The sequence below is a fragment of the Sinocyclocheilus grahami genome, unplaced genomic scaffold (assembly GCF_001515645.1).
Source record: "Sinocyclocheilus grahami isolate Dianchi unplaced genomic scaffold, SAMN03320097.WGS_v1.1 scaffold27.1, whole genome shotgun sequence".
NCBI classification, from domain to species: Eukaryota; Metazoa; Chordata; class Actinopteri; order Cypriniformes; family Cyprinidae; genus Sinocyclocheilus; species Sinocyclocheilus grahami.
The window spans coordinates 2,825,788-2,852,384 of record NW_015505206.1 but is presented as its reverse complement, the minus strand read 5'-3'; the positions used below and the strand labels follow the sequence as shown (position 1 = coordinate 2,852,384).

General features: G+C 38.1%; 3 protein-coding genes and 1 long non-coding RNA gene across 6 annotated transcripts in view; 2 read left to right on the top strand and 2 right to left on the bottom strand.

Annotated features, from left to right (window-relative positions):
• The first annotated feature begins 7,619 nt into the window (after window positions 1–7,619).
• On the top strand, window positions 7,620–10,304 carry dnase1 (deoxyribonuclease I). The gene is made up of 9 exons (XM_016254605.1): window positions 7,620–7,712; window positions 7,907–8,045; window positions 8,113–8,201; window positions 8,279–8,365; window positions 8,448–8,560; window positions 9,450–9,562; window positions 9,706–9,860; window positions 9,940–10,033; window positions 10,158–10,304. The coding sequence occupies exons 2-9, from the start codon at window positions 7,908–7,910 to the stop codon at window positions 10,203–10,205; spliced, it is 837 nt and encodes a 278-aa protein (XP_016110091.1). The 5' UTR covers window positions 7,620–7,712; window position 7,907; the 3' UTR covers window positions 10,206–10,304.
• A 5,714-nt stretch (window positions 10,305–16,018) lies between these two features.
• LOC107568619 (enoyl-CoA delta isomerase 1, mitochondrial-like) lies at window positions 16,019–18,376 on the bottom strand. 2 transcript variants are annotated; one of them, XM_016254585.1, is made up of 7 exons: window positions 18,265–18,376; window positions 17,736–17,858; window positions 17,498–17,625; window positions 17,275–17,421; window positions 17,045–17,166; window positions 16,414–16,592; window positions 16,019–16,328 (listed from the first exon to the last, which is right to left on the bottom strand). In XM_016254585.1, exons 1-7 carry the CDS (start codon window positions 18,305–18,307, stop codon window positions 16,162–16,164), a joined length of 909 nt encoding a protein of 302 aa, XP_016110071.1. In that variant the 5' UTR covers window positions 18,308–18,376; the 3' UTR covers window positions 16,019–16,161. The 2 variants fall into 2 exon arrangements, with proteins under 2 accessions (XP_016110071.1, XP_016110078.1); XM_016254592.1 differs by lacking the exon at window positions 18,265–18,376 and adding an exon at window positions 18,176–18,256.
• Window positions 18,377–20,551: 2,175 nt separating this feature from the next.
• The window catches only part of LOC107568023 (rho GDP-dissociation inhibitor 2-like), a 26,021-nt gene continuing 19,975 nt past the window's right edge, over window positions 20,552–26,597 (bottom strand). For both annotated transcript variants that reach the window (XM_016253855.1, XM_016253864.1), the window contains exons 4-6: window positions 23,690–23,766; window positions 22,913–22,976; window positions 20,552–20,894 (exon numbers count right to left, since the gene is read on the bottom strand). In XM_016253855.1, coding sequence (XP_016109341.1) covers window positions 20,689–20,894; window positions 22,913–22,976; window positions 23,690–23,766 — 347 coding nt within the window. In that variant the 3' untranslated portion in view covers window positions 20,552–20,688. The remainder of the gene's footprint in view (window positions 20,895–22,912; window positions 22,977–23,689; window positions 23,767–26,597) is intronic.
• Window positions 26,054–26,597, top strand: part of LOC107568037 (uncharacterized) — a 23,362-nt gene continuing 22,818 nt past the window's right edge. Inside the window, exon 1 of the long non-coding RNA XR_001606700.1 lies at window positions 26,054–26,122. This is a non-coding gene — a long non-coding RNA (uncharacterized lncRNA). The remainder of the gene's footprint in view (window positions 26,123–26,597) is intronic.

Sequence of the window (26,597 nt, the reverse complement as noted above, 5' to 3'; positions counted from 1 at the left end):
ATATATATATATATAACTATATATATTAACCATTAACCATGGTTTTTTTTTGTTTTATTTGTAGTAAAACTATGATTAATTTTCGTAAGGATACTGCAAATTCACTCTGGCCATGTCTAACCTCCTCTATTTTATGTCCTTGAAAGCATTTGGTCCGATGTGAACAGTAACGGACATACATCAGGTCACCAAATCTGACAAGGCAGCATAACAGGTTACCAAAATCCATTAACCCCCTCCATTTGACACAGAATGACTATAATGTTCTCCAAATTCACTCTGGTCAAGTCTAACCTCCTGTGTTTTATATCCTAGAGAGCATTTTGGTCTGTAGGCTTATAGGGTCAACAAATGGTGCCCTTCGGCAGCATTACAGTATCGAAATCTGAACACTGTATTGTGCATTGTGTTCTTTGACTGTAGTAGGTGCTGTTTTCACTGTGCAGATGAGTTCAGTACGCAAACAGCAGTTCAGAGTATAAGCTATTGAAGGCTTGCAATTTTAATTAATTTATTTATTTTTTGGTTTATTTACTCATTTACTACCACTTTTTAAAATTATATTTCCTTAAATTATAATGATTTTATTTTTTATGTATTTTCATTTTTCCCGTTTTCTCATGTTTTAGCCTTGTATGTTAGGCCTAATTGGAACATTTTATGTATATATTCTTCATTGTTCTCCTGAAGATGTACTTTTAGGTTCACTATACAGTCATTTATAATTGTTAGACTATCTTGCATCCTCCACATAGTATTTTAGGTTTCATCTGGGAGAGAAGACACCTCTTACAAAGATATCCAACTGCAGCAACACCCACTGATCTGCCACTTAACGTCATATTGAGCAAAACCCCTATAACCCCAAGTCTACTCCAGAGAGTGAAATCCCTGAGCATGCCCCAGAGTTCAGCCAGGAGCCCGCTCACACCTCAGAGCTTCTTATATCTAGTGTCTGGTGTTTCCTTTTCTTTTGAGGTTTGTGGTGTCGTCAAGCCACAATATAAAGAGTTCCGTGAAGCCTTCAGGAATAAAAAGAGAGCAGTGCATAGAGACACACATCTCCCCTGCTCCAGACTGAATTCTGTGGTGGATAATAATAGTTTGCCAAACTGTGATTCTGGGTTGTGTATTAGCAGTGGCTAATAGAGCTAAACTGTGTCTGTGTCCTTGCATATTGTCAAGCTAAAGAAAAGTAGAAGATAATGTGTTCTTTTTATTTCTTTGTTTATGTATTGAGTGAAAAGGGAAGCTTTAGGAAGAGAGTGCTTTTTTCCTTGAATACTGCTTTTATCCCTGTTTTTGTTAGGGAGTTGTGGTAAGTGTTCTTTCCTTTTTTCTCATCTTAACTTTTTTTGTTTGTTTTGTTTATGCTTTTCCCTTTGTTACCTCCCCTCCAAATCCCCTAGACAGGAGGGGGGCGTAATAGCTCATACCTATATTTGAACTAGATTGGTGACAATTAGATACTCATCTATTCGAGGGAAGCAACAACAAAAAAAACTATCAAGCAAGTGTTAAGTGATAGGCTTGTGGAATCTGGGATTTTACCAGAGTCCGCTGCCATGGAGGATGAGGAGGTTTCGCCTGACATTAGGGGCTATGTCAGACAGGGGCCTTCCTAATGTTGCCATGTCAGAGTTTTCTGTCGACCCCAGTTTTAGCAGTTAAAATGAAGGAGTTGGATCTCAGGATTAAGCAAGTGAAGCATAAAACATTACTTGTTAAACTGCACATTATAGAGGTGAAGACAGAGCCAGCTTTAAAATTACAGCAATTCGAGCTAAATGATCTGGACCTGAAAAACTGGCCTGTGCCTAAGGTGCGGTCACGTCCTCCTTCTGCTTGCTCCCCTGCTGCTGTCCCTCAGATTTTGAATGAGGCTGGTGCAGATGTGAACTTTGATGCTAGTAAGAATTTCAAACTTGTTCCACCATTTAGAGAGAGTGAGGTAGACGCATATTTTGTCACATTTGAACGAACCGAGATGCCATTAAGCTCATCAAACTTTGTAGGAAAAGTAACAGTGAACGAGCTTGCTTCTTCTGTCTTGACCCAAATTATTGAATTTCCAATTGTAGGGCTTGGAAACAAAAAGTTGCTGCTTCACGACCTAAAAGTACAGCTTTGGTTTACACATTAGATGATGTTGCTAATGTCACTACTGTTACTCGCGAGTATCAGCTGTTTTTTTGCTGGATGGCACAGTGTCTTATTCATCTGAATCAGAAAGAAAGTCAGTGAAGATTCTGAGAGACACTGGGTCAGTCCAGGCACTTATTCTGGTAGAACAGTTACCATCACTGTCTAATTATCCTGGTGCAGACGTTTTAATATGAGGTATTGGTATGAAGTGCCTCAGCGTCCCCCTGCATGATCTGTACTTGCAATCAGATTTAGTAACCGGTCCAGTGGGGTTTGCTCTCGTTTACCAGTTGAATGGGGTAGATGTTATCCTGGGTAACAATCTCGCCAGTGGAGATGTTTTTTCCATGCCTGGTATTAATTAGCGAATTGAATGAAAGTGATTGTTCAAAAATTGCCCAATGTTTTCCTGCTGCCTTTCCTGCGTGTGCAGTGACGTGTGCCCAGACAAGGAAATTCAGATGTAGTTGATTCTGCCGATCATGTGCTGTCTGTCAATTAGCTGGTAAAATGAATCAGAAGCTTCCCGCCGCTCCTTTATGGTCCATACCCGTTATGAGAGAACCCTTTGAGTGCTTGTAGGTTGACTGTGTGGGTCCAATACCAAAGTCAAAATCAGGGCATGAGTACATTCAAACCATCATGTGTACAGCCACACGCTTTCCTGAAGCTATTACTTTGCACTCTATCAAGGCACCAGTAATTATCCGAGAACTGATTAAATTCTGTACCACGTTTGGTTTGCCAAGGTTCTTACAAACTGATCAGGGTACAAACTTTACATCGAGACTGTTCACTCACCTCGGAATTAGGCATGTAGTCTTGAGTGCATATCACCCACTATCCCAAGACATTGTGGAAAGATTCCACCAACGCTCTAAACGATGTTGCGGACCTACTGTCTTTCTAGTTGAAAGGACTGAGCAAAAGGCTTGCCATTTTTAATGTTTGCCATTAAAGAAGCAGAGCAGGAGTCCCTTGGATTTAGTCCTGCATACATACATACATTGCGTGGTCCACTTAAAGTGCTAGCTGAACAATTGCTGGCCAAAGATGCGTTGCCAGTAACCATCCCTGATTAAGTTAGTTCATTCTGGAAGCAGTTACACAGAGCACCCAATCTTGATCTGGAACTTCTAATGCCGACAAAAATGAAAAAACACTATGATAAGGAAAGTGTCTCTCATAGTTTACAGACATCTGATGAAGTTCTTGTATTTCTTGTACCTGAACCTGGTTCACCTTTGCAAGCTTAATTTACAGGCCCGTATCAAGTAAAAGACAAACTCAGTGACACAGACTATGTGATTAGTAGTCCTGATAGACGATAGACGTAAATCCCAAGTATACCACATCAGTATGTTTATAAGCAACTCTAAGCCTGCTTCTCCACCTAGATACCTGTTGCAGCAAAATTGCAGAAAAGTGTCAAATGTTATAGAAGCTGTTCAAGCTAATTATCAAACTAATGGGAGGTTGCAAAACTCTGCTGTGCTGAAAGATTTGCTCTCATTCCTTGCTCACTTAAACCCTGACGTGCCAGGCAGAACCTCAGTTCTAGAGCATGACATCGACATAAGGCAAGCTAAACCAATTACACAGCATCCACACTGGGTTAATCCAACTAAGCCTAACTTAATGAAATTTTAAGTTGAGTACATGTTACAGCATAGCCTGGCCCGACATAATCAAAGTCCTTGGAGTTTTTCTTGTTTGTTAGCATATCAACAATGCTTTGATATGCTGCATATCATCACAATTATGCACAATTGTGATGCTTATCTCAACGATATTGTGGTCTATACTAAGTTCTAGGAAGACCACATTAAAATATTGGAGATGGTTTTTGAGAGGTTAGCATGTGCTTCACTAACACTGAACCTTGCTAAGTGTGAGGTAGGAAAGACCACAGTGATCTACCTCGGGAAGAAAGTGGAAGCTAAAGTTGAAGCCATTCTAAACTATCCTAAACCCTGTAACAAGTGTGTGCTTCATAGGTTTCTGGGCATGTCAGGTTATTAAAGAGGATTTTGCAAGAATTTCTCATCTGTAGTTGTTCCCCTCACAGACATAGTAAGCACATTGAGAGTTTTTAAGTGGAGCTATGAGTGTGACATAGCTTTTGATGCAGCAAGAGATCGCTTGTGCAATGCTCCCATGTTGGTTGCCCCTAATTTTGACCTGCTATTTAAGCTACAGGTGGATGCTAGCATCTCCGGTGCTGGAGCAGTCCTTATTCAGGAGGATGCTTATGTTATTGAGCATTTTGTATCTTAGTTCTCCAGAAAGTTCTTGAAGCATCAGCAGGCATATAGGACCACTGAAAAGGAAGCCCTGGCCTTACTTTGGGCCCTGCAGTATTTTGAAGTGTATCTTGGCAGTAGTGCTATCCCAATAACTGTGTATACAGACCATAGCCCTCTGACCTTTCTGCCCAACATGTCCTCTTCTAACCAGCGTTTGATGCGCTGGGCCCTCAAACAACAGGACAACAATATCCAGATCTGACACTGATAATGTTGTGGCTGATGTTCTCTATAGAACCGGGGAAATGGAAAATTAGGGGGTGTATAATCTTGTTAGTCTGATACCTTAAAAGAGTGTGTAAGTAGACACTACTTTGATTTTTGGTTTGTATTCTTAAGGGTTGGGGTATGTCCCTAGACATATTGTTTTTGTTGTTGTTGCTGTTATTATAATTGTTTTTATTTATTCCTTTCTGGTTTACAAATGTATTGGCTTAGTTGTATGCCCTGTGCCTGTGTTAGGCTTGGTCTCTCTCTCTCTCTGTATCCCTCTCAGGCCGAATCACCACCACTTATAGCTTGTTATGAGAGTGTGCCTGAGACTGAGAGACTGAAAGTGCAGTATATTGTGGTAGTCCAGTGTATGCTGCAGAGAGACACAGTTCTCCCCTGCTCCAGACTGAATTGTGTGGTGGATTGTAGTTTGCCAAACTGAGATTCTGAGTTGTATATTAGCAGTGGCTAATAGCTTCTGTACTGAACTGTGTCTGGAGGAAATGTTTGAACTTGTACTTCCTTATTTGTCAAGTTAAAGATAAGTAGAAGATAATGTGTCCTTTTTATTTCTTAGTTTGCATATTGCTGTGAGTTAAAAGGGAAGCTGTCAGGAGAGAGTGCCTTTTTATTATTTATTTTTAATTATTTATTTACTCTGGGACTGTAACGGGGCTGACGAGACGCGAGACGTGTGGATCCATCTGCAAGCTTTTATTCAAGAAACGTGGTATAACAGGCAGGGTCGAACAATGGCAAACAGGTATATGGCGGGCAAAAATACAAGAATAGTCCTAGGGCTAGCGTAGGTCACCGATCGGCAGACAGAATCGCAGGGGCGAGACGACAGGGAGAAATCCAGGAAAACAGGCAAAGATCAGAAACCGCAAAAACAGGCAAGGTAAAACAAGGGAAACACGGAGACTCGGAAAGGGGTACAGGCTAAACAATACTCAGCCGAGAATGGTGGTTTGAGTGGGTGTTATATAGTGAGTGAGGTGATAAGAAACAGCTGTGTGCAATGAGTGCAGTGTGCAAACCGTGCAATGAATGATGGGATATGTAGTCCAGGGTGCTATGCAACAGTTTGTGTTGTGCGAGAGTCAATGTAATGGAAAGGGTGACCTCTGGTGGAGAATAAACGGAAGTCCATGGACCGAATTCGTGACAGGGATTGAAGTGTTCTTGCCTTTTTTTCTCCTCTTAACTTTTTTATTTCATTTATGCTTTTCCCTTTGTTACCTCCCCTCCTAATATATGTAACAGGTTTTGTCTGGGAGAGAGGACATCTCTTACGTAAAATTTTCAACTGCGGCAAAACCTACTGATCTTCCACTTAACACATCAAGAAAAACCAAACACAACTCTTAGTCCGCTCTAGAGAGTGAAATCCCCAAGCACGCCCCAGAGCTCAGGCAGGAGGCCGCTCACACCTCAGAGCTTCTTATATCTAGTGGCTGGTGTTCTCTTTTCTTTTTAAGTTTGTGGCGTCATCATGCCACAGTCTAAAGAGTTCCATGAAGCCTTCAAGAAAAAAAAAGGTTGTGGATTCCTTTGAGACTGGCAAAGGAATTAAAAAGATGCAATATTTGAAATGCATGATTCCACTGTAAGGAAAATAATTTACAAGTGGCCAATTTGTCCAGGACTGGCCATCCCAGCAAATTCAGCCCAAGAGCAGACAGTCTTATGTAAAATTTAATCACATGATCTGATAGTAAGTCTTGCAACTGTTGGTGACAAAGTACATGTATCTACACTCAGAAAGAGATTACACGAATTTGCCCTGCATGGAATGTGTGCAAGGAAAAATGCCTTTGCTGTCTAAAAAGAACATTAAAGCAAGACTAGTTTGCCAATGAAGCAAATGCCAGATCTTTTGGAGTAATGTGCTTTGGATAGATGAATCAAAGAAAGAGTTTTTTTTTTGGCCACAGACAATGAAAGACAGCTTTTCAAAAGAAGAACCTCATACCAACTATGAATCACAGTGGTGGAAATGTTATGGTTTGGGGTTGCTTTGCAACCTTTAGGGATTGGACAGCTCACATTCATTGATTCAACTATGAATATTGCATCGTATCAAGAATTTTGCATAGAAGAGTGGTCCAAAATTACAGCAGGCCAATGTCAGGGACAGTCAGTTTTTGAATTCAAAACATTAGGGCCTTTCGCACCGCTTTAGTTCCAGAACTAAATGTACAGTACTAAAGTATTACATTTACATAAGTACAACATTAACAACAGGAAGATGGAGGACGCTGTGATTGGAGCTGTTTTTGTGGTGTCTTGCGGGTTTCACAATAATGGACATGGAAAGTCGGCATTATTGTGGCAGTGCTAGGCTACATATAGTCCTATTTTCTTCATCTGACCAATTAACAATGTACGATACACAGAAGTATGGCATAACATGAAATGCAAAAATAGCATACACCATATACACAATTCACATAATATATAGTATTTGTACCTACTAAGTGTATTTGAATGGCACACACTTTAGCACCCTCTGTTGCACTGAAGTTGGATGTTTAAGGGAGCGGGTTCAGTTAACAGGGGTCAGTTCAGCCTTCTAAAATTACAGTGTAGATAATAAAGTTATGATGCCAATTTTAAATAGGCTTTCTATACAACATTTTTACAAACAAATAAATGATATACAGTATTAGTATATGAACAGTTACGGACAAGCTGTGGTACTATTGTGGCAATATTCTCTCCCTGTAGTTCAGCAAGTTTAAAACAAAACCTGCTCTATTGAGCTGCAATAGCAAGCTACAAAATAAATATCTTAATACGTCTATCTAACCACCTGTTTAAAGTTACATTGTCTTATCGCCCATCTGTTTATTTCCCACGGAGAAAGTGAGCGAGAGGCTGGTGTCTTTACACAGTCGTGGTAAATAAAAACTCTCCAGAATATGTGATACCACTTTTATTCCCTGAGAGAGGGACTTGCTAAGTTAGAGTATACAAAGACTTAGTTGTGTGAAAAAGCTTTCTCCCTGTTCTCACAGCATAAGCGAAAGCAGAGCTCAACAGCAGGTAGATCTATTTTCATTGCATATATTTAAAACTGATGCATATTGATTGTATTTTTTAATCAATATTCTGTGTGAGTGTAAGAGTATTTATGCCTTTACCCTTTCACCTGTATTGCTATATCTAGTTTGAAATCTGTCTCGGGTATGACTACTGTTTAATTAATGTCTAAATATGTCCTCTATCTCTATATACAGCATGAAGATTATTGCTGCTATATGTCTACTTCTGGTATCTGTCCACCTTGGACGCTCTTTTCTGATTGGAGCCTTCAACATCAAATCCTTTGGGGATTCAAAAGCATCTAATGCCACCCTGCTTGACATCATTACCAAAGTGAGTGACATGCAAACCTATTAAATACTTACACGCCCTCATTTGGTAACTGTTTTGTGTTTGTTAGGTAGTACACCGGTATGACATTGTACTCATCCAAGAAGTGAGAGACAGTGATCTCACTGCAACGAATAAGCTGATGGAAAGTGTGAATGGGTATGTTGTCTTAACTGTCTATTAGTTACTGTATTTATTTGTATAGATAAATTAATAAATATTATTTTCATTATCAGAGGTTCCTCTCCATATGAATACCAGTACATTGTAAGTGAGCCCTTGGGTAGGAGCACTTATAAAGAGAGATATCTCTTTATTTACAGGTAACATTTACTTCATATATCATATAAGATTTTATATATATGTTTCATATCCAATTAATAATTACACTTTTATTTTCATCAGATCTCAGACAGTGTCCGTTGCAAAAAGCTTCCAGTATGATGATGGATGTGAATCCTGTGGAACTGATACTTTCAATAGAGAACCCTTTGTTGTGATGTTCTCCTCTAATACAGGTGGAGGTCCAAGTTCATTTTGAAAATGTTAGCAGTAATACAATGAGAGCGCACTGTTCAGCAAAAGCTTTTCATCCAGCAATTTACATCCGGGACACTAAATTCAGAGACAGCTCCCCTGAAATTAAAAGCCGTGCTACAGGCCACAGTGGCAATGAAAGGGATGTGATTTTCAGTTCCTCTGTGACCATATTTAGGGTTAAATGTATTATACCATTCAAAGGTTTGGGTCAAAGACTTTTTTTTTCTGAAAGTTTTTTTTTTCAGCAAGGATGCAATATTGATTGATATAAATTTATCAAAAGTCAATTAGGACTTCTAAATTGTTTAAAATATTTATATTTACAATAAATGCAGTACCTTTCAACTTTCTACTCATGAAAGAAACCATGAAAAGTGTATCACAGTTTTCACAAAAATATAAAAAATCACAGCTGATTTCAACATTGATTAGATATTAGAATGATTTCTGGAAGGATCCTGTGGCACTGAAGACTGGAGTAATAGCTGCTGTAAATTCAGCTTTGCCATCACAGGAAAAAATACATTTGAAAATATATTAAAATAGAAAATAGTTATTTTAACACATATTTTTACTGTATTTTGATCGCATAAATGCTGCCTTGGTGAGCATAAGAGACTTCTTTCAAAAACATTAAAAAACTTACAGACTCCAAACATAAACAGTAGTGTACATTGTATTTGTAATGTAATATAAATACAATGACTGTATTTATATTATTATTTATCAAGGATTTGGCAGGGATTGAATTTCAATGATTATAAGTAATTTTCAGCTCACAGTGACACTAAACAACATTCACTTCTTATTGAGTTGATTGTTATTTTTGCTCAAAATACTGAGCACTAACAAGTATTTTTTCTATAGCTGTCCGGGAATTTGCCCTCATTCCTCAGCATACATCCCCAGAAGTCGCTGTGAAGGAAATTGATGCTCTGCATGATGTTGTCTTGGATACTAGACAACGTCTGAACACAAATGTAACTATGCTGTTGCATAGCTTATTGTATGAACTAGTTCTGTTAACATGACAGACATTTCAATTTAATTTATATTGTTCTGAAAATCACCATGCTAATATAATTTATTGGAGGATTTGTGTCAATTCAAAATGTCGTTTCAGAACATCATGCTTTTGGGAGACTTCAATGCTGGCTGTAGCTATGTTTCGAACTCAGACTGGTCCAAAATACGCCTCCACACTGACCAAAGTTACACCTGGCTCATCCCTGATAGTGTGGACACAACTGTCACACACACCAACTGCCCTTATGACAGGTAGGAAGGCATCACAGGCTATTTAGCTGGATAAGATAAACCTGAGTTATGAAATTATTCATAATATGCTTGAAAAAAGGATTGTGGCCACCTCTGACATGATGAAAGGAGTGTCCACTGGATCAGCACAGGTATTTGACTTCATGCAAGCCCATGGATTGAGCCAGAGTTGGGTAAGGATAGGTTTTGCCTCATTGGGATTTAGTATTCTGAACATTAGACCTAAGAAGCTCCCTGGAGAGTTGAGTTATTGTTGAGTGTATTCCTCTATCTGAAGCATTCATGTTTCTCTCACAGGCCCTGGCAGTGAGTGATCACTTTCCAGTGGAGGTCAAGCTCCTGTGAAAAACATCAAGGTTGTTCCTTCGCAGTAGATATACACTGCAATGCTAATACTTGATGTGTAGTGCTGTCTTAGATTTAATAATAAAAAAAAGAATTATTTTCTTCAGTGACAATATCATTGTATAGCTATAAGAAATACATGATTGAATGTGAATTACATTTTACCCTTCAATTCTTTTATAATTATTATTCTTGCAGTTTTATTACCCCTTTAAGAACCTACACTGAAACAAATGGTGTAGAAACATTTTTTATTCAGAAAATAAATTTCATAACAACAAAGAAATGGCACATTGAATTAAATGTAACATTTTAGAAAAACTGAAATATTATTATCAATAGTATAATCAATATCCAATAATGCCAATAAACTTCAACAAAAATTACAGTGTATATAAAATATTTGTATTTTTGGTTACATTTTAAGGCGTTCTTGTTACAGTATAATTACACAGATAAGTACTGAGTAATATTAATTAATAACATACTCACTATAGGGTTTGGTTTACGGTCAGTTGCTTGTAATTACGCATAATTTACTGTTATTACTACAGTAAGTAGATGTAATGTGTAACAAAGATACTGTAAAACTATAAAAGACAAAAGTTTATTAAAATAGAGAAATATTTAAAAGAAATTGTAACCATTTATTAGACCTGACCTATACACTTCTCTTCATGAATATACTGTATGGAAAATTTCAGTCTACAAACTTGAAAAAAGTTATGAATAAGCTATATGTCTACAATTTGCCTGCTAAAAAGATTCCATTCCATTTTGGTTTTAAAAGATTTTTGGTTTTAAAACATTGGGATGGCCAACCATTTTTTCATGTTTTCAGTAGTGGCGAGATGCTGCAAAGCAGTCGCTATGGGAACACCTTCGGTGTGACGAATGTCTGAAGCCCTTATCACGCCATTTTATTGGCCAGAAGTGCATCGTACCGCCCCGAGAATACATCATGTATGCTCCATATCAGCGTGCTGCGTGATTTCTAAGATGAAGGAAGCATTTATCAAAGGTACGGGAATGACCAGCATCACAGCGCCTCGTTCCCTATTCAGGCAACCAAGGTTACATACGTAACTGAGACATTCCCTTTCATAGGTTCAACACTTTAACGCTGTGAAGCGATACAATACACTGGGAACAATATACCACAACACCTTCCTGTACCTGAGGTTAGCTGGAAGATCAGGGAATTAGTTCGCTCAAGCAGATAAACCTTGGAGCAAGGAGCCATCCTCACATCCAGACCATCCTCCCATTCCTCTGGTAGAATGAACACTCACACCTAGAGGCGAAGCTATGCTACGCACCTCAGAAGCCGCAAAGACAGCCTTGATCAACCAAAGAGAGGTCCTCTGTTTGGTGACAGCAGCTCCTTTGTTTACCATCAAAAAACAATAGGTAAATATATACTACTGGACTGCATGGTCTACATATAGCTGCCACATAAACCTCAAGAGCAGCAGGGGATGTCTCTGCCAAAAACGAGTCTGCAGGAACTCCAGTATTGACCCTACAGGGCAATGAACTGGGTTCAGGCCATGCACCAAGATACAAAAAGCTTTCTTAAAAGCATACAGGCACCTCCTAGAGGGTTCCTAAATTTGAAGAACAGTGTCTGTAATCTCAGTTGAGAGCCTAGAACACACTAACATGCTCCACTCAGTTGCTTCACCCACAGTTTCATAAATCAAATAGGGAGATATACCAGGCCTGAGTAGCAGGTCGGGCCTGAGGGGAACCTCCCAAGGAGGGCCAACTAGCAGACTTACCAGATCTGAGAACCATATCTGAGTGGGCCACAACAGGGAGCATCCATTTCCAGGCAGAAAGGAGGAGAAAGGGAGAACTACAGCGGGCAATGCACAGTCATGCTCGAAGCAACAAATCCACATCTCCTAGTCCGAACCTCTGCACAAGAGGCTCACCCCAGGGTGTAGTGTCCTTGGTCTGTGCCCAAAGAACAACATGCCTCAGCAGCCTACACAGGGGGCGAGAACGTAGTCCTCCTTGGTGATTCAGGTACAAGACCACATGCTGTCTGTCCTGACCAGTATGTGACAACCCTCAAATAAGAACTGTTTGAGTTCCAGATACACTGCCAGCATCTCCAAACAATTATGTTGACGATGCAGTGAGGCGAGATCCCTTTTCTCTTGATCCACTACTGGAATGGTCTCATGTGGAGCAGGCCCAACTGAATCACAGAGGACGCTGCTGCCATAAAATCCATCAATCTGTGCCATAAACCTACGTGGAGGAATGTCCTGTTCTGAACCAATCTCCAGTTCAGATAGAGACAAGATGGACTGAAGTCAGCATCTTTAATTTGCTTACAATCCAGGGTAACACTAGAAGTGACAGCATTTCTTCCAAAATGGGTGGTCACCATAGATGCTGGATGGTGCAACCATACGACAGACAGACTGATCCTCCTGCATGAGGCCCCGAGACACATGAATTGTGGGAAAAACCTCTGAAACAGGAAATAGATCACTCAATCAGGCAAGCCAGCACACAACGCAGTGCCATAAGAAAATTACTCTTACACATGAAATTATTCACACAGTGGTTCAGCTCAACGCACCTCCAGGTGGGCTGACAAGAACGGAGTAAATAGTCATGATGATGCATGACAAATGTGTGTTGCAAAACTCCTCAGAGCCAGTATCCACTATTTGTTCCAGCTCAAGGCAGCAGCGGAGGTGAAAGAATAATAATTATTATTTGGGCAGACTAACGCTTGGTAGCATGAAGCAGCAAAAAACATAGAGCACAATAATATGTCAGCTGCGGAACTCAGAGTCCGTGCCTAAAAGCAGTCCCAAGAAACAAGTTTTGGAAGTGTAAGTGCCAAATCAATACGGCACCAAAAAGCGTCAAAACCATACTGCACAACAAATCATCTGCTGCAGGACTCCTCAGAGTCTGTGCCTGAAAGCAGTACACGAAACAAGAGTTGGAGGCGTAAGCGCCAATTCAAATACACATGCCTGCATTAGCGCAGCTTAGAAAGTAGAGAGAGAGAAAGGAAAAACCATCTGCTCACTCTAAAGCCTGAGCCACTATGGCATTAGCTTGCTATTAGAAATAATCTTAATACATGAGCTCATTCACTTATTTGTTACAGCTTGACACAGCAGCAGAGTAGCACAAAGCACCAAAACCATAGTGCATGACAAACGTCCTAAAATTAATGCCTCTCGCATTGTTTAATAGACACGAGAAACACTTGATTCAGGGGAGGGAAAGAGCAAATGGGCAATATCTGTAAACTCGCCCCTTAAACCCCTAGCTTATATCTTCAACGTATGTCCCCTACAAGCTCCTGAGAGTCTGAGTCCGCTGTAGAGTACGCATCATCTGATCCGCAGCCGGAGTGGGAATCGTATTTGACTAAACCACCGGACTCATGAAGCGCTCCTCTGATGAACGCATGTGGTCAGGGGAGAGAGCGAGAGAGAAGAGGGAATTACATTTACTAACTCTCCATACACTCGGGCTCATCACACCAAGCATCCAGCTCATGCGGCGCTTCGGCAACCGCAGAACTGGAACAGCGGGGATTGAACGAACATCTCTCCTTCCTCAGAAAGAAAGCGAGCCCTGAGCGCAACACTTACAAAACACAGATGATCACGGAGACAACAACATAGGCCACTATAAGGATTTTCCCACTCACCTATCCTCATGAGCCCGTGATGAACCTGTAGCATGCATCCAACACTTTCAGAAACGTCATGTCCGCCATAGAGGAGTAATATTATACTGCTCTAAAATAGTTGGCTTAGAACACAAGAATCTCTTTCCAATGAGCAACAGAAGATTCACCTCCTGAAGGAAATGAAATTTGATGAAATAGCTTGCAGCATGCTGATATGGAGCATACTTGTGATATATTTTGGGGGCGGTGCTATACACTACTGGCCAATAAAATGGCATGATGGTATAAGGGCTTCAGACATTCATCAGACCGAAGGTGTTCACATAGCGACCGATTCGCAGCATTGAAGTGAACATATGATAGAGATCACAAATCTAAAATCTAAAGACACTTTAAAAGGCGGACATGGCAACACTGTGGCCTGCAAACAGTAATATTGTGTGGCTGGTGAGTACGTCAATTATTCAGGGAATCGAAGCGATAGGATATAACAAAAAGCATGTTACTCTCTCCTGTGGTTTGTCTTATAATCTCTTAGTTAACAAATATTAACTTATCCTTGAAACTTTTTTATTTCTATTTCAGTTTTGTTTGTCATAATATGAATTTGAGAAAATATACAAAATGTGGGAATATTTTGACATTTTTTTAAGGATTTAATCTGATCAAATACATCTTATATTTTGACTGTGGACTCACAGAGTTGTCAAACATGAAAATTCACAAAAAAGCTTTCAGCTAATCTTTTGTGCTCTCTCATATTTGTCTTCCTATTGCTGACTAGCTCACAGTTAATGAAGATTCAGCATTTGTCTCCCTCATAAAGACATTACATAATGCACATGCAAGTTTTCTGTGGCATTTATTAACTTCAAGAAAATTTATTCTGTTAAAACAGTAAAACCCAATCATTTCGGCAGAGTATTTTGAATATTCTGCAATATTATCTATGATTTCTGCATATGGTAGTATAGTAGGGAATTATTCAAGAGAAATCAAGATATTCTTGATTTCCTTTGCAGCATACAGTGGGTACGGAAAGTATTCAGACCCCCTTAAATTTTTCACTCTTTGTTATATTGTAGCCATTTGCTAAAATCATTTAAGTAAAAATGTTTTCCTCATTAATGTACACACAGCACACCATATTGACAGAAAAACACAGAATTGTTGACATTTTTGCAGATTTATTAAAAAAGAAAAACTGAAATATCACATGGTCCTAAGTATTCAGACCCTTTGCTCAGTATTTAGTAGAAGCACCCTTTTGATCTAATACAGCCATGAGTCTTTTTGGGAAAGATGCAACAAGTTTTGCACACCTGGATTTGGGGATCCTCTGCCATCCCTCCTTGCAGATCCTCTCCAGTTCGGTCAGGTTGGATGGTAAACGTTGGTGAACAGCCATTTTTAGGTCTCTCCAGAGATGCTCAATTGGGTTTATGCTAATGCTTGATGTGTAGTAGTGCTGTCTTAGACTTAACGAAAAACATTACGCAATCATTCTAGAGCATAATGCAGTTTTATTACCCCATTAAGAACTTACACTGAAAAAAATGGTGTATAAATAATTTTTACACAGAAAGTAAATTGCATAACTACAAAGAAATGGCATGTTGAATTAAATGTAAATGTTTTTTGAAAAACTGAAATATATAATCAATAGTATAACCAATGTCCAATAATCTCAATAAACTTTTAGAATAAAATAAAATATAGAATATTTGTATTTTTGGTTACATTTTAGGGTGTTCTTGTTACACAAATAAGTACTGAGTAACATTAATTAATAACATACTTACTGTAGGGTTTGGTTTATGGTTAGTTGCTTATAATTACGCATAATTTACTGTTATTACTATAGTATGTGCATGTAACGTGTAACAAGGACACTGTAAAATAAAGTGTCAATGCATTTTTTTAAACAAAAACTAAAGACCATTTAAAATGAACTAGTACAGTCAAAAGTTGATTAAAAATAGAGAAATACTTAAAAGAAATTGTAACCATTTACTTTCCTTAACCTATACACTTTTCCTTATCCATATACTGTATGTAAAATTTTCATCTAAAACCTTGATGTTGAATTTAAAAAAAGTTATGGTTAAGCTATATGTCTACTATTTGCATGCTAAGAAGATTCCATTCCATTTTGGTTTTAAAAGATTTTATTTACAAACAAAGTTACCCTCTAGTAACAAAAGAGAGGACAGTGTGATATACAGCGACACTGATGCACTCCATAAAGGCAACTTCAACAACAACAGGCACGTGTTTCGGTTCTCAAGACCTCCTCTTCTTCAGCATCTCCATGTACACCCCAAGAGATTTCTGGATGGAGTCTTTGGTGATGAAACTGACAAAGTTTGTGGTGTCGGCTTCTCTGTTTGCAAGAAGTTTGTCTAACGTGGGTTTTCTCATCATGGACTTACTTATCTGACGGGCATGATCTGTAGGAAAAAAACACTGTACGTGAACAAAATGTACTATAACAGGCAAAGATATCATATTTTGGAGCAAGCTAATACCATTTACCTGGGATGGCCAACCATTTCTTCATGTTTTCAGTAGCGGCGCTGAGAACTTTATCCTCAGGAACAAGCTCATCCACCAAACCGATCTTCAGGGCTTCAGGGGCACTGTACAGTAAACCCAGCTGAAGACCCTTCTCGGTTTCTCTATGGCCCACAACGTTTGTCATGGAGTCCTTAAACCTGATTTACAAAATCTCTGTTCAGTACCACCCTGTGTTCCAGTAGGTATGCTTACACGCACTCATTTTTGTCAATCCATGTAAAAAATCTGAAAGTTCTGTTTACATGAATCCTAAACTTGACAATTCGATCCACATTTTCATTTACAAAGGAATATTATAAAAGTAGTCTGGTAGAACACGCACATCACAAAGTATTTTTGAGTCCAATTGGGAAGATAGTTGTATGCTTGTGTTTCTTTCCTATTGACTGGATTATTTCAGGTCTACACCACAAATTCATTCGGATCAAGTTCAGTCAGATCAATTGAGGTGTTTACATGAAGGCTTTTCAATTTGATTGAGCCATCAATCTGATTACTAATGGATTATTTGAGTAAATACAACTTGTGGTTCCCACGTACATGAATTGTGAATAAAACAAGATAAAAAAAAAGAATCAATAATACTCACCAAAAAGGTGCAACTATACCAAGTTGTGTTTCATTGAGACCGATGTTATAGCGAGGATTATCGGCCATGATCCTGTAGTCACAACACAAAGCCAACAAACAGCCACCTGCAGGACTGGAGCCCTAAAAACACAGCAGTTACATCATTCACTCATTCATCTCACAATTTGACCTTAAAGTAATATTTTACACAAAAAGAAAACAGTAAAAAGTGTTTATAGTGACACTCACATTGATAGCTGCGATTGTGACCTTGGTGGACCCGTAAAGCTTAAGCCATGCGTCCTGTACAGCCTTCCAGAATTCTGCGCAGTGCTCTGGGCTCTTTTTATACATTTCCAAAATATCTAGGCCTGCAGAAAACACCTTCGGCTGGGCCTTTAACAAAAAAACGCACTGTCAATGAAATAGACTACACTTGATTTCACTAAAGCAGATGTTTCTGATGACTTACGGATGTTATGATCATACCCCTGCAGCTTCTGTCCAGCTCAAGTTTTTCTAAATTAATAGCAAACTCAGTCAGAAAGTCAAGACTGAGACTGTTGACAGGAGGATTCTGGAACTGCATTATAGCAACACCTGTAAGAAAGAGGAAAACTGATATTCTGGTAATGATTTTTTGATAAATATGTAATTGCAAAGTGTTGGAACCCCCATCATTTATGCATAGTATGTATTAATATGCTTACCATTACTACTGTCCAGGTCGACTTTAATGTTTGAGGATGATGAGTATCTGTTTTTAGATACAATGTATGGCAGAGCACAGATTCTCCCATGACGGCTTTTTCCAGACAACAGTGATACAAATCCTGCAAGAGAAATTCCTGATATTTTGCAAATGTAAAACTAAAAGCCAACACAGTGCATTTAACACTTTTAACACGTGCATGTATTTGACTATTGAGTACACTGCAGTAAATACTGTACTAACGTTACACAAGAGCACAGTGTTGTATTTCATGTGTGAATAGCTGTGCCCTTATTAAAGGACATGGTGTTAACTTCTTACTTTTTACAACCCATAACAATAAAAACACAAAACTAACATAATACGTGTCATAATATGTTGGTTTTTCTGCTTTAAAAACGACAGGAAGGCGTAAACAACTCTTTTGTATCTGCTGACCTTTGTCCTATTTCCTCAATGCATTACTACTGCTAACTTAATTCGGGAAAAAACCAGCAACGGTTTCAGACAAGGCATGACACACCTACCAGACGGGCTGAATTTGGTAGAGTGTCTTAATACTGATGCCATCTTGCTGAAAGGATAATGCTAAATCGCTAAACTTCACCGCTTACACGCGTTGCCAGATCTCTGTAGAAAAACCAGCTAAACTGCACTGACAAAACATTATCAACGTACGTGACTTTCCCCAAAACAAGGCAACATTTTCTGCAAATAAATTAATTTTAAATACGTTTATTTAAAAATATGTGTATACAAATCTTCACTGCGACTGTATATTTTTATTAGCATGATATTTCATGAATTACCACAAATCTAAAGACGCTTTAAAAGGAGGACATGGCAACACTGTGGCTTGCAGACCGTAACATCGTGTGGCTGGTGATTACGCCAATCATTCAGAGAGCCAATCACCAAAGCTGTACCTAACATAGTTGATTGTGATTGGGCAATTTACATTCTTGGAAGGCGGTGCATGGGATATAACAAAACGCATGTTGCTCTCTTCTGTGCAGTGTTGCCAAGACCGCGGGTTACTGTAGAGCTGTTGCCGCGGGTTGAAAAACGACCCCAATAACGTGATATTTTATCCCCGGAATGCGATTTTTTAACGGGGGACCCAAAGCCACTGGGCTAGTTTTGAGTAGCGATTGTGCGGGGTTTATTGTGAAAACCTGGCAACCCTGCTTCTGTGGTTCGTCTTATCATGTGTTAGTGAACAAGTATGAACCTTTCCCTGAAACTTGTTTATTTCTATTTCTGTTTTGTTTGCAGCGAACAGAAATAACTTTTTTCATTGCCAGCCATTACTGCTACGTGCTGTTTTGCATCTAATAAACATAAGCTGAACCAAACTACAACATTAGAAACAAGATATACAATTAAGGATAGGCCAAACTTTATTAAAAATACAAGATGAAAAGTTTAACAATTCAGAAGCAATAGAATCTTTTTAAGCAAATGAATCGGTCAGCTGAAAAATGCCCTAAATGTTACATTACTTCTTACTGCTGCCTCCATTACATCACAATGAAGCCCCTGATTAACATGTTTAAAAAGCAGCATCATGCAATACAGACCACAAGCAGACTAATTATAACATCCAATTATGAAGAAAATGTCATTATGAGTCACAATATGAATTTGAGAAAATATACAGCATGTGGGAATGTTTTGCAACATTGCAAGGATTTAATTTGATCAAATACATGTTATACTGACTGTGGAATCAAAAAGTTATAAATTACAGTTCATAAAAATTGCAGTTAATCTTTTGTGTGCTCTCGTATTTTTCTTCCTATTGCTCACAGTTAATGATGATTCAGTATTTGTCTCCCCCATAAAGGCATTACATAATGCACATGCCAGTTAGATATTTCCTGTGGCATTAATTACCTTTTTGCAATAAATTTTATTGTGTAGAAATAGTCAAACCCAATCATTTTCACAGAGTATTTTGAATATTCTGCAGTATCATCTAATCTTTCTGAATATGATCATGTGGTAGGGAATTATTCAAGAAAAATCAAGATAATCTTATGTCAGATAATAAAATCAGCGATGGAGATGGAAGTGTCAGGTAACAGTATCAGCAGGCATATAAACAATAAATGTATTTATTTTGGAATATCAAAAAAAAAATCAGACAATCTAACATAAAAGCTAGATGGAAGAAAGTTACAGACACCTGGACAGAGATGAACAGATCTTAAATTGTTTCAGGGAATGAGGAGGGTGCTTGACTATGGGCTCCACTGAGGGTTCCCAGCTGAAAAGACCAGCAAATGTTGCATTTTAGAAGCTGATGTGCCAGTCAGGACTAACCAACAAGAAAAGTGAAGCAGCTTTACCAGAATTGGTTGCTGGTGAACAGCCAGACAACTTCATATTGGTTTCAGTTGATCTTTTCTACAGAGGTTTAATGCTCAGAAATACCTTTTTTGACAAGCAACACTTAGTACAAACCACGTCCTACACATGTATTTATCAGGTAACAGCAGGCTGATTACATCATCAATAATACAAGAAATTAGCCATTGCCGACACGATGGCTTCACATTCAAGCATGCACTGATCTGGTCATGGGCTCTGTAAAGAACTCTAAATGCATTGCAAGAATACAGACATTGTAATATTTACATTTACAGTATACACTAAAACCTGAGTGTACAGGCATGAGGGATTTCATTTGTTGGTTATACCATTGTTAAATCTATTACAAAGTACTAAGTCGCCTCTAATACCCAGCCAGTCACTGTATGCCCTCACTGTTGATTACACCTAATATGTAGGAATATCTTCATTATTTTTTTAATACGACTAATTGTTATGTAATCACTTGCAAAGCCAGCAAAACCATATATACCTAGCCTATGTCTCTGTTTTAAACATCAGTGATAAATTGGGTATGTTGCTATGCATCTGGGAGAGAGAGACAGAGGAAGACCTCTTTACTCTGCACTGTCCCAGTCTTTTTTGATTTGCAGGTTCCACTCCCACGACAGATGGTCTGTCTTGTCATCGTCTGTGAAGTAGGATTTGATGTGGTAGGTTCCCCGAACGATCATGCCCTTCGGAGCCTCCTCCACCGGAGTGATAAACTCATGCTCCTCGGCTCTCGGACCGTAGCTGCCCACCATGTACACTGCCTTGTCCACTAAAGGTAAAGAAAATCAGTGAGTCAAATTCTTAAAAAATACATCAAAAGCTGATTGGTTGCGCCCAACAATAGCCTGTCCAATGGCATTTTTTAAGTTGATTGTTAAAAGGTTAAAATAATGAATCTGACAATGACAAAGAAAAGCAATTGGCAACTGGACAAAGAAAAGTAACTAGTAATTTCTTTTTTTATGTTCAATAATTTAATAATAATATTAATAATAATAACAAGATGAATAATAATAACTTAATTTTTCATTTTTCATTACAATTTTGTTTTATTTAAAGGCACAATATGTAATTTTTGCCGCTAGAGGGCGCGTATTCAAAATAACACACGACTCGAAAGCAGCGGAGCTTTTATTATGCCACAGTCGACCGCTTCCGCTGCTTCCGGTCGTGCGTATGTGGGGGAAAAAAGCAGCGCTGTTTTATCATACTAGATATGTTTGAAAGTTCTGTTATAATGCTACTCTGTGTGGTCGTCACCGGTCTAATAAAACGCACAACATATTAAAGTGTCTTTGGTGTTTCCATGTTTTCTACAAAACCGGAAATCGAGGGGTTATGACGTCATTGGCAGGCGACACAATGACACTATGGACATGATCCGTGTCACTAGTTAAAATTGCTTATTACTCTGGATTTAAACATTCTTCACAACATTTGGGATAATGTAAGTACACAAGTCAGCAAAATATATAACACTGCTCTAGTGGTTTTTGGATATTTTAATTAAAAAATCGTACATATTGTGCCTTTAAAGTTGCAGTCCGTAAATTTTGCCTCTTTGTCGCCATCTCTGTTTGAAAACCTGCAATTGCAGCTGTGTGCGGAATCATCTAGCTTGCGTGGGTTGTGCTCCGGCACGGCTCCAGCGCGGATGAATCTAATGTTCTGAAGAGTATGTGTGGCTGTCAGTCAGCGCACCGGTGTGGATATTTACTGTACTTCGCAATCACAGATTCTAGCCTACGTCTTGGAATATGACCCAAACAAGAATTTTCACTGGATATTGTCATTAGTACAAGTAAGTAACAAGTCTGCCACGTTTGTTCTGACCAACTGAGGAAAAAAGCATTACCATAAATCTTGCTACCAATGGTGATTAAATCTAAAGATCGGTTAGCTCATATCACATCAAACCGTGCAAATTATTATTATTGTTATACTTTATTTTCAATTGATTAATGTTAACAACATCAGCATTGGTGACTGTGTATAGTGTGTCTCAGCGTGTGATTTCAGTTTCTGTACAGTCTAATCTCTAATTGTCATACCACTCGAATTTCATATTAAGAAATTCTTTTAACCCAAAAAGCAAATTATGCTCCCTTCGAACTGGTTGTCTTTAAAATACAGATTTTATGTAATCCCAGGCTATCTGTAATCAGATGCACATTTGAAACTGGAATATAATTGAATTTCATTCACATGTGTTTCATAAACACATAATCCTTTATGGATTACAATCCGCCATCAAAATGATAAAATGAATTATTCTGGCTAGTGTGAGAAAAGGCTATAAACGATCGGCCACCTGCAGGATCCTCACATGTGATAGCCTAGTAGCCGGGACAACTTCTTTATGTTTACAGATGTGACGTAATGACGCAGTGCCATGCTTGAATTTCCTGCAAAAAACTACCCGTACCACTCAAATGAGAAAATATTGTTATAAGCTAACCGTTGTGAATCGGGCTAAAGGTGATAGTTTTGAACACGGGCTGGTTATGCTTTAACTACATTACCTACAAACATTTGAAATGTCTCTTATTTTTTCAATAAAATAAAATAAATCAATAAAATTATTCACTAATTTTATATTTTTTAAACATGAATTAAATAAACTGTTTTAAATATGCATATTTATTTAAAAAAAAAAAAATTACCATTTTTACGTTTAAATAAAGAAATTGATGTCTCATATGAAACAGTACATGTGTGTATAAAGATATCAATACACCCTTGACTCAACATGCCAACATTTAAATTCATGATTACAGATGCTCTTACCTCTGAGTCCTTTCCTGTAGGTCAGATGCACATATTTCAGTCCAGACACGATGTCCCTGTTGACCTAATGGGAACAGATGGAATAAATTAGAATAAATATTATTAATTTAGCATGTCATTTTCATTCTCAGGACATTCAACCTGTTGTAGCACCAGCAGAGGTCCTGTTAGATCCTTTAGGAATTCACTCCATTCCCTTTTAGGGAATACCCATACATTGAAATACAGATACTGTCTATTTTAGTATATTTGAGCATGAACTATAAAGCTCTTTTATCTTCTGTGTGAAGCTGCATCAAATCCTGATGAATCATGGGGCTAGAAAGATATTGTCGACTTGCTGGATCCAAAAGGGATTTTGTGAATAATGGTATTTTGCAGGAATATGATCTGGTGTGACTCGCAGTGAAATAAAGTGACTTTAGATGCCATTTTAATTAAATGTTCTTGGGGAAACTGTTGCAAAACATTTCAACATCACTTATTTTGAAGCCCAAAAACCCCCGACATAAACTCATTTCTGCTTACATTGTACCCCGATCTGTTTAGAAATATTTCAAGTGTATTATTTTTAGGAAATTGTAGCCTGGGAAAGGGTGTCTGTGTGTATTTCTGTATGCTGTTCATAGCACTGGCCCGGTCAAGACAGGAAATAAACAATCTATCCACTTTAGATTTTAAGCTAAAAATACACAACAGTATTTTTAGGCCACAATATAAAAGAATGACTAACATCACTGCGGACTGTTTTATGACAGAAATCTGATTTATATTCACCTTGAAGTGGATTTTCACCCTGTAGTCCACTCCCTCCTTCATGGTGAAGTTCTTCTTCTTCAAAGCATCGAGGCCACCTATGTTAAAAAAAAAAGTTTATTTACACCAGCCAGAGTGAAATTAACTGCAATTTAACATTGTTATAATCATGTATTTTTAAAGAAATACAGCAGAAATCAATATCAGAATTGTAAATGTGAGCCTCTTATGTTGCAGGTCGCATCCTTCTGCTTGTAGTTCAACTGAGTTCAATGCAAAGAGCTTCCTTACAAAAGTGCAACTGCTGCGTTATCAATTTATCCCTTGAATCTGCCCTAAGTGCTTTGTAATGGATACTGAAAGAGATGGGGGAGGAAGGAGAAATCGGAGATTGATACAATGAACAACATCAATGATGATGTGTGGGCTATTCACATGATGCCAAATGCCAGACTGTGTTCATTAGTGTCCTGTGCTCCACATCTCAACATGAATACTATTTTTAGACTGTAGAGGCTTTATCATCTGATGGAACTGGATCTGGGCTTGGAGATTCTCCATCTTGAACTCGACCCTTTGCATGTGCCGACATGCGATGTTCCTATTAATATAACAGAAGCAGCATCCAGCGCTCTCAAAACCTTTTTCACATCACAAAGATGAGATCCCTTATCTGTAATTGACTAAATCTAGCACTGATAATCACTGTAATAACATAATCCTGATTGGACAAGAGGATTCGTTTGTATCTGCGACAGTGAGCATTGAATCGTGGTGTGTGTGATCTCCTTATGACATGGTGATTATTAGCTCCACTAACATCTAAACTAGATCTGTCTGTCCATATTACACACACACACACACACACACACACACACACATACATACATATATACATATACACTACTGTTCAAAAGTTTGGGGTCAACATTTGCAGTTTTTGAAAGAAGACTCATCAATATATTTACTTGATCAAAAATACAATAAAAACACTAATATTGTGAAATATTAATGTAATTTAAAATAACGGTTTTCTATTTGAATATATTTTAAAATGTAATTTATTCTTGTTATGGTAAAGCTGAATTTTCAGCAGCCGTTACTCATTCTAATATCCTGATTTTGTGCTTAAGAATCATTTATTATTATTACCATATTTGAAAAGAGATTTGCTACTCAAAAACAGCATTATTTGAAATATATATATATATATGTATGTGTGTGTGTGTGACCCTGGACCACAAAACCAGTCATAAGGGTCAATTTTTGGATTTAAAAAATATATATATTATCATCGTGAAAAGGTTACGTTACATGGCCTCGTCCCTTGAGCGAGTTGTGATTGAGGACGCGGGCTAAGCCTCAGTCGAGTTGCCAGATACACGCATTATAAGCGTTATTCCCGGAGTGTCTAGTTACACTAAGTGCAAATAGCCCACCTTGTTGATAGAGGCTATTTACAGTAGCTCCACCCACAAATGTGTTATAGGGATAGTCAACACTGTAAAACACAACATTTAATCGTTAGCTTCAGTGGTGTAGATGGTAAAGCGCGCACCGTGTTTTTTTTGACACGATCGACCAGGGTTCGAATCCGCCTTTTACCGAACTTTTTTTCTTCCTTTTCAAATCTCATATCACATAAGAAACGCATTTATTTTGAATAAAAATTAAGGAAACAATCAAAAAGTTGAAGATAAAGTATCGGGTAGGGTTAGGGAAGGCTTTATTGTCCCAATAAGGTGGCATCCATTTAATAATTTGAATTAAAATTATAATTTACACTCAATACGTTATTACTGCATACTGTTTTATAACATACTATAATACTGAGGAACAGATAATTGCCACTATTTTAAATAAGTAGTATAAATAGCAGAAAATCCTGCTATTTTAACATAGTGTAAATATACTTAGTGTAAATAGCATATTGTTAAAATTACTGTTATTTTCACTTAGTGTAAATAGCCTCTATCGCTATTTACACTTACTGCAAATAGCCGCTGCCTCCCCCCACCCCCCACTTAATTTAGGTGAATAATAAGTGAATAAATTAGGAGATTGCAAGTTAGGGAAAGTGATATCTTTATATTATTTCCATAACTCAAGATTTGGACTCATTGCGGATTATTCATTTTTAGATTGTTTTGTTTTGTTTTTCAATATCTGGCAACGCCAGCATAACTGACACTTGTGCGCTTTACCATCTACGCCATTGAAGCTAACGATTAAGTGTCGTCTTTTATAGTGTTGACTATCCCTATAACACATTTGTGGGTGGAGCTACTGTAAATAGCCTCTATCAACAAGGCAGGCTATTTGCACTTAATGTAAACAGACACTCTGGGGGGGGGGGAAATCCATAGACGCTTATAATGCGTGTATCTGGCAACACGACTGAGGCTGAGCCCGCGTCCTCAATCACAACTCGCTCAAGGGACGAGGCCATGTAACGTAACCTTTTCACGATGATAATATATATATATTTTTTTTTTAATCCAAATAGCTTGCTGAAATACTTATGCGGCCGCCTCATCTACCTCAGCCATGCTGATCATGACCTGTCCCGGTGACCCTGATCGAGCCTGACCTGCCTTCCGTTTCCACTATACTCCTTCCGTTTCCACTATACTCTCTCTCACACATACATACATTCTTCTCTTACATACACATATTTTCTTCAGACATACATACATTCTATATATATATATATATAGAATGTATGTATGTATGTGTAAGGAGAATGTAAGTGTGTGAGAGTAGAAATATATGTATGTGAAAGGAGAATGTAAATGTGTGAAAGCAAACATATATGTATGTGAAAGGAGAATGTAAGTGTGTGAAAGCAAAAATATATGTATGTGAAAGGAGAATGTAAATGTGTGAAAGCAAACATATATGTATGTGAAAGGAGAATGTAAGTGTGTGA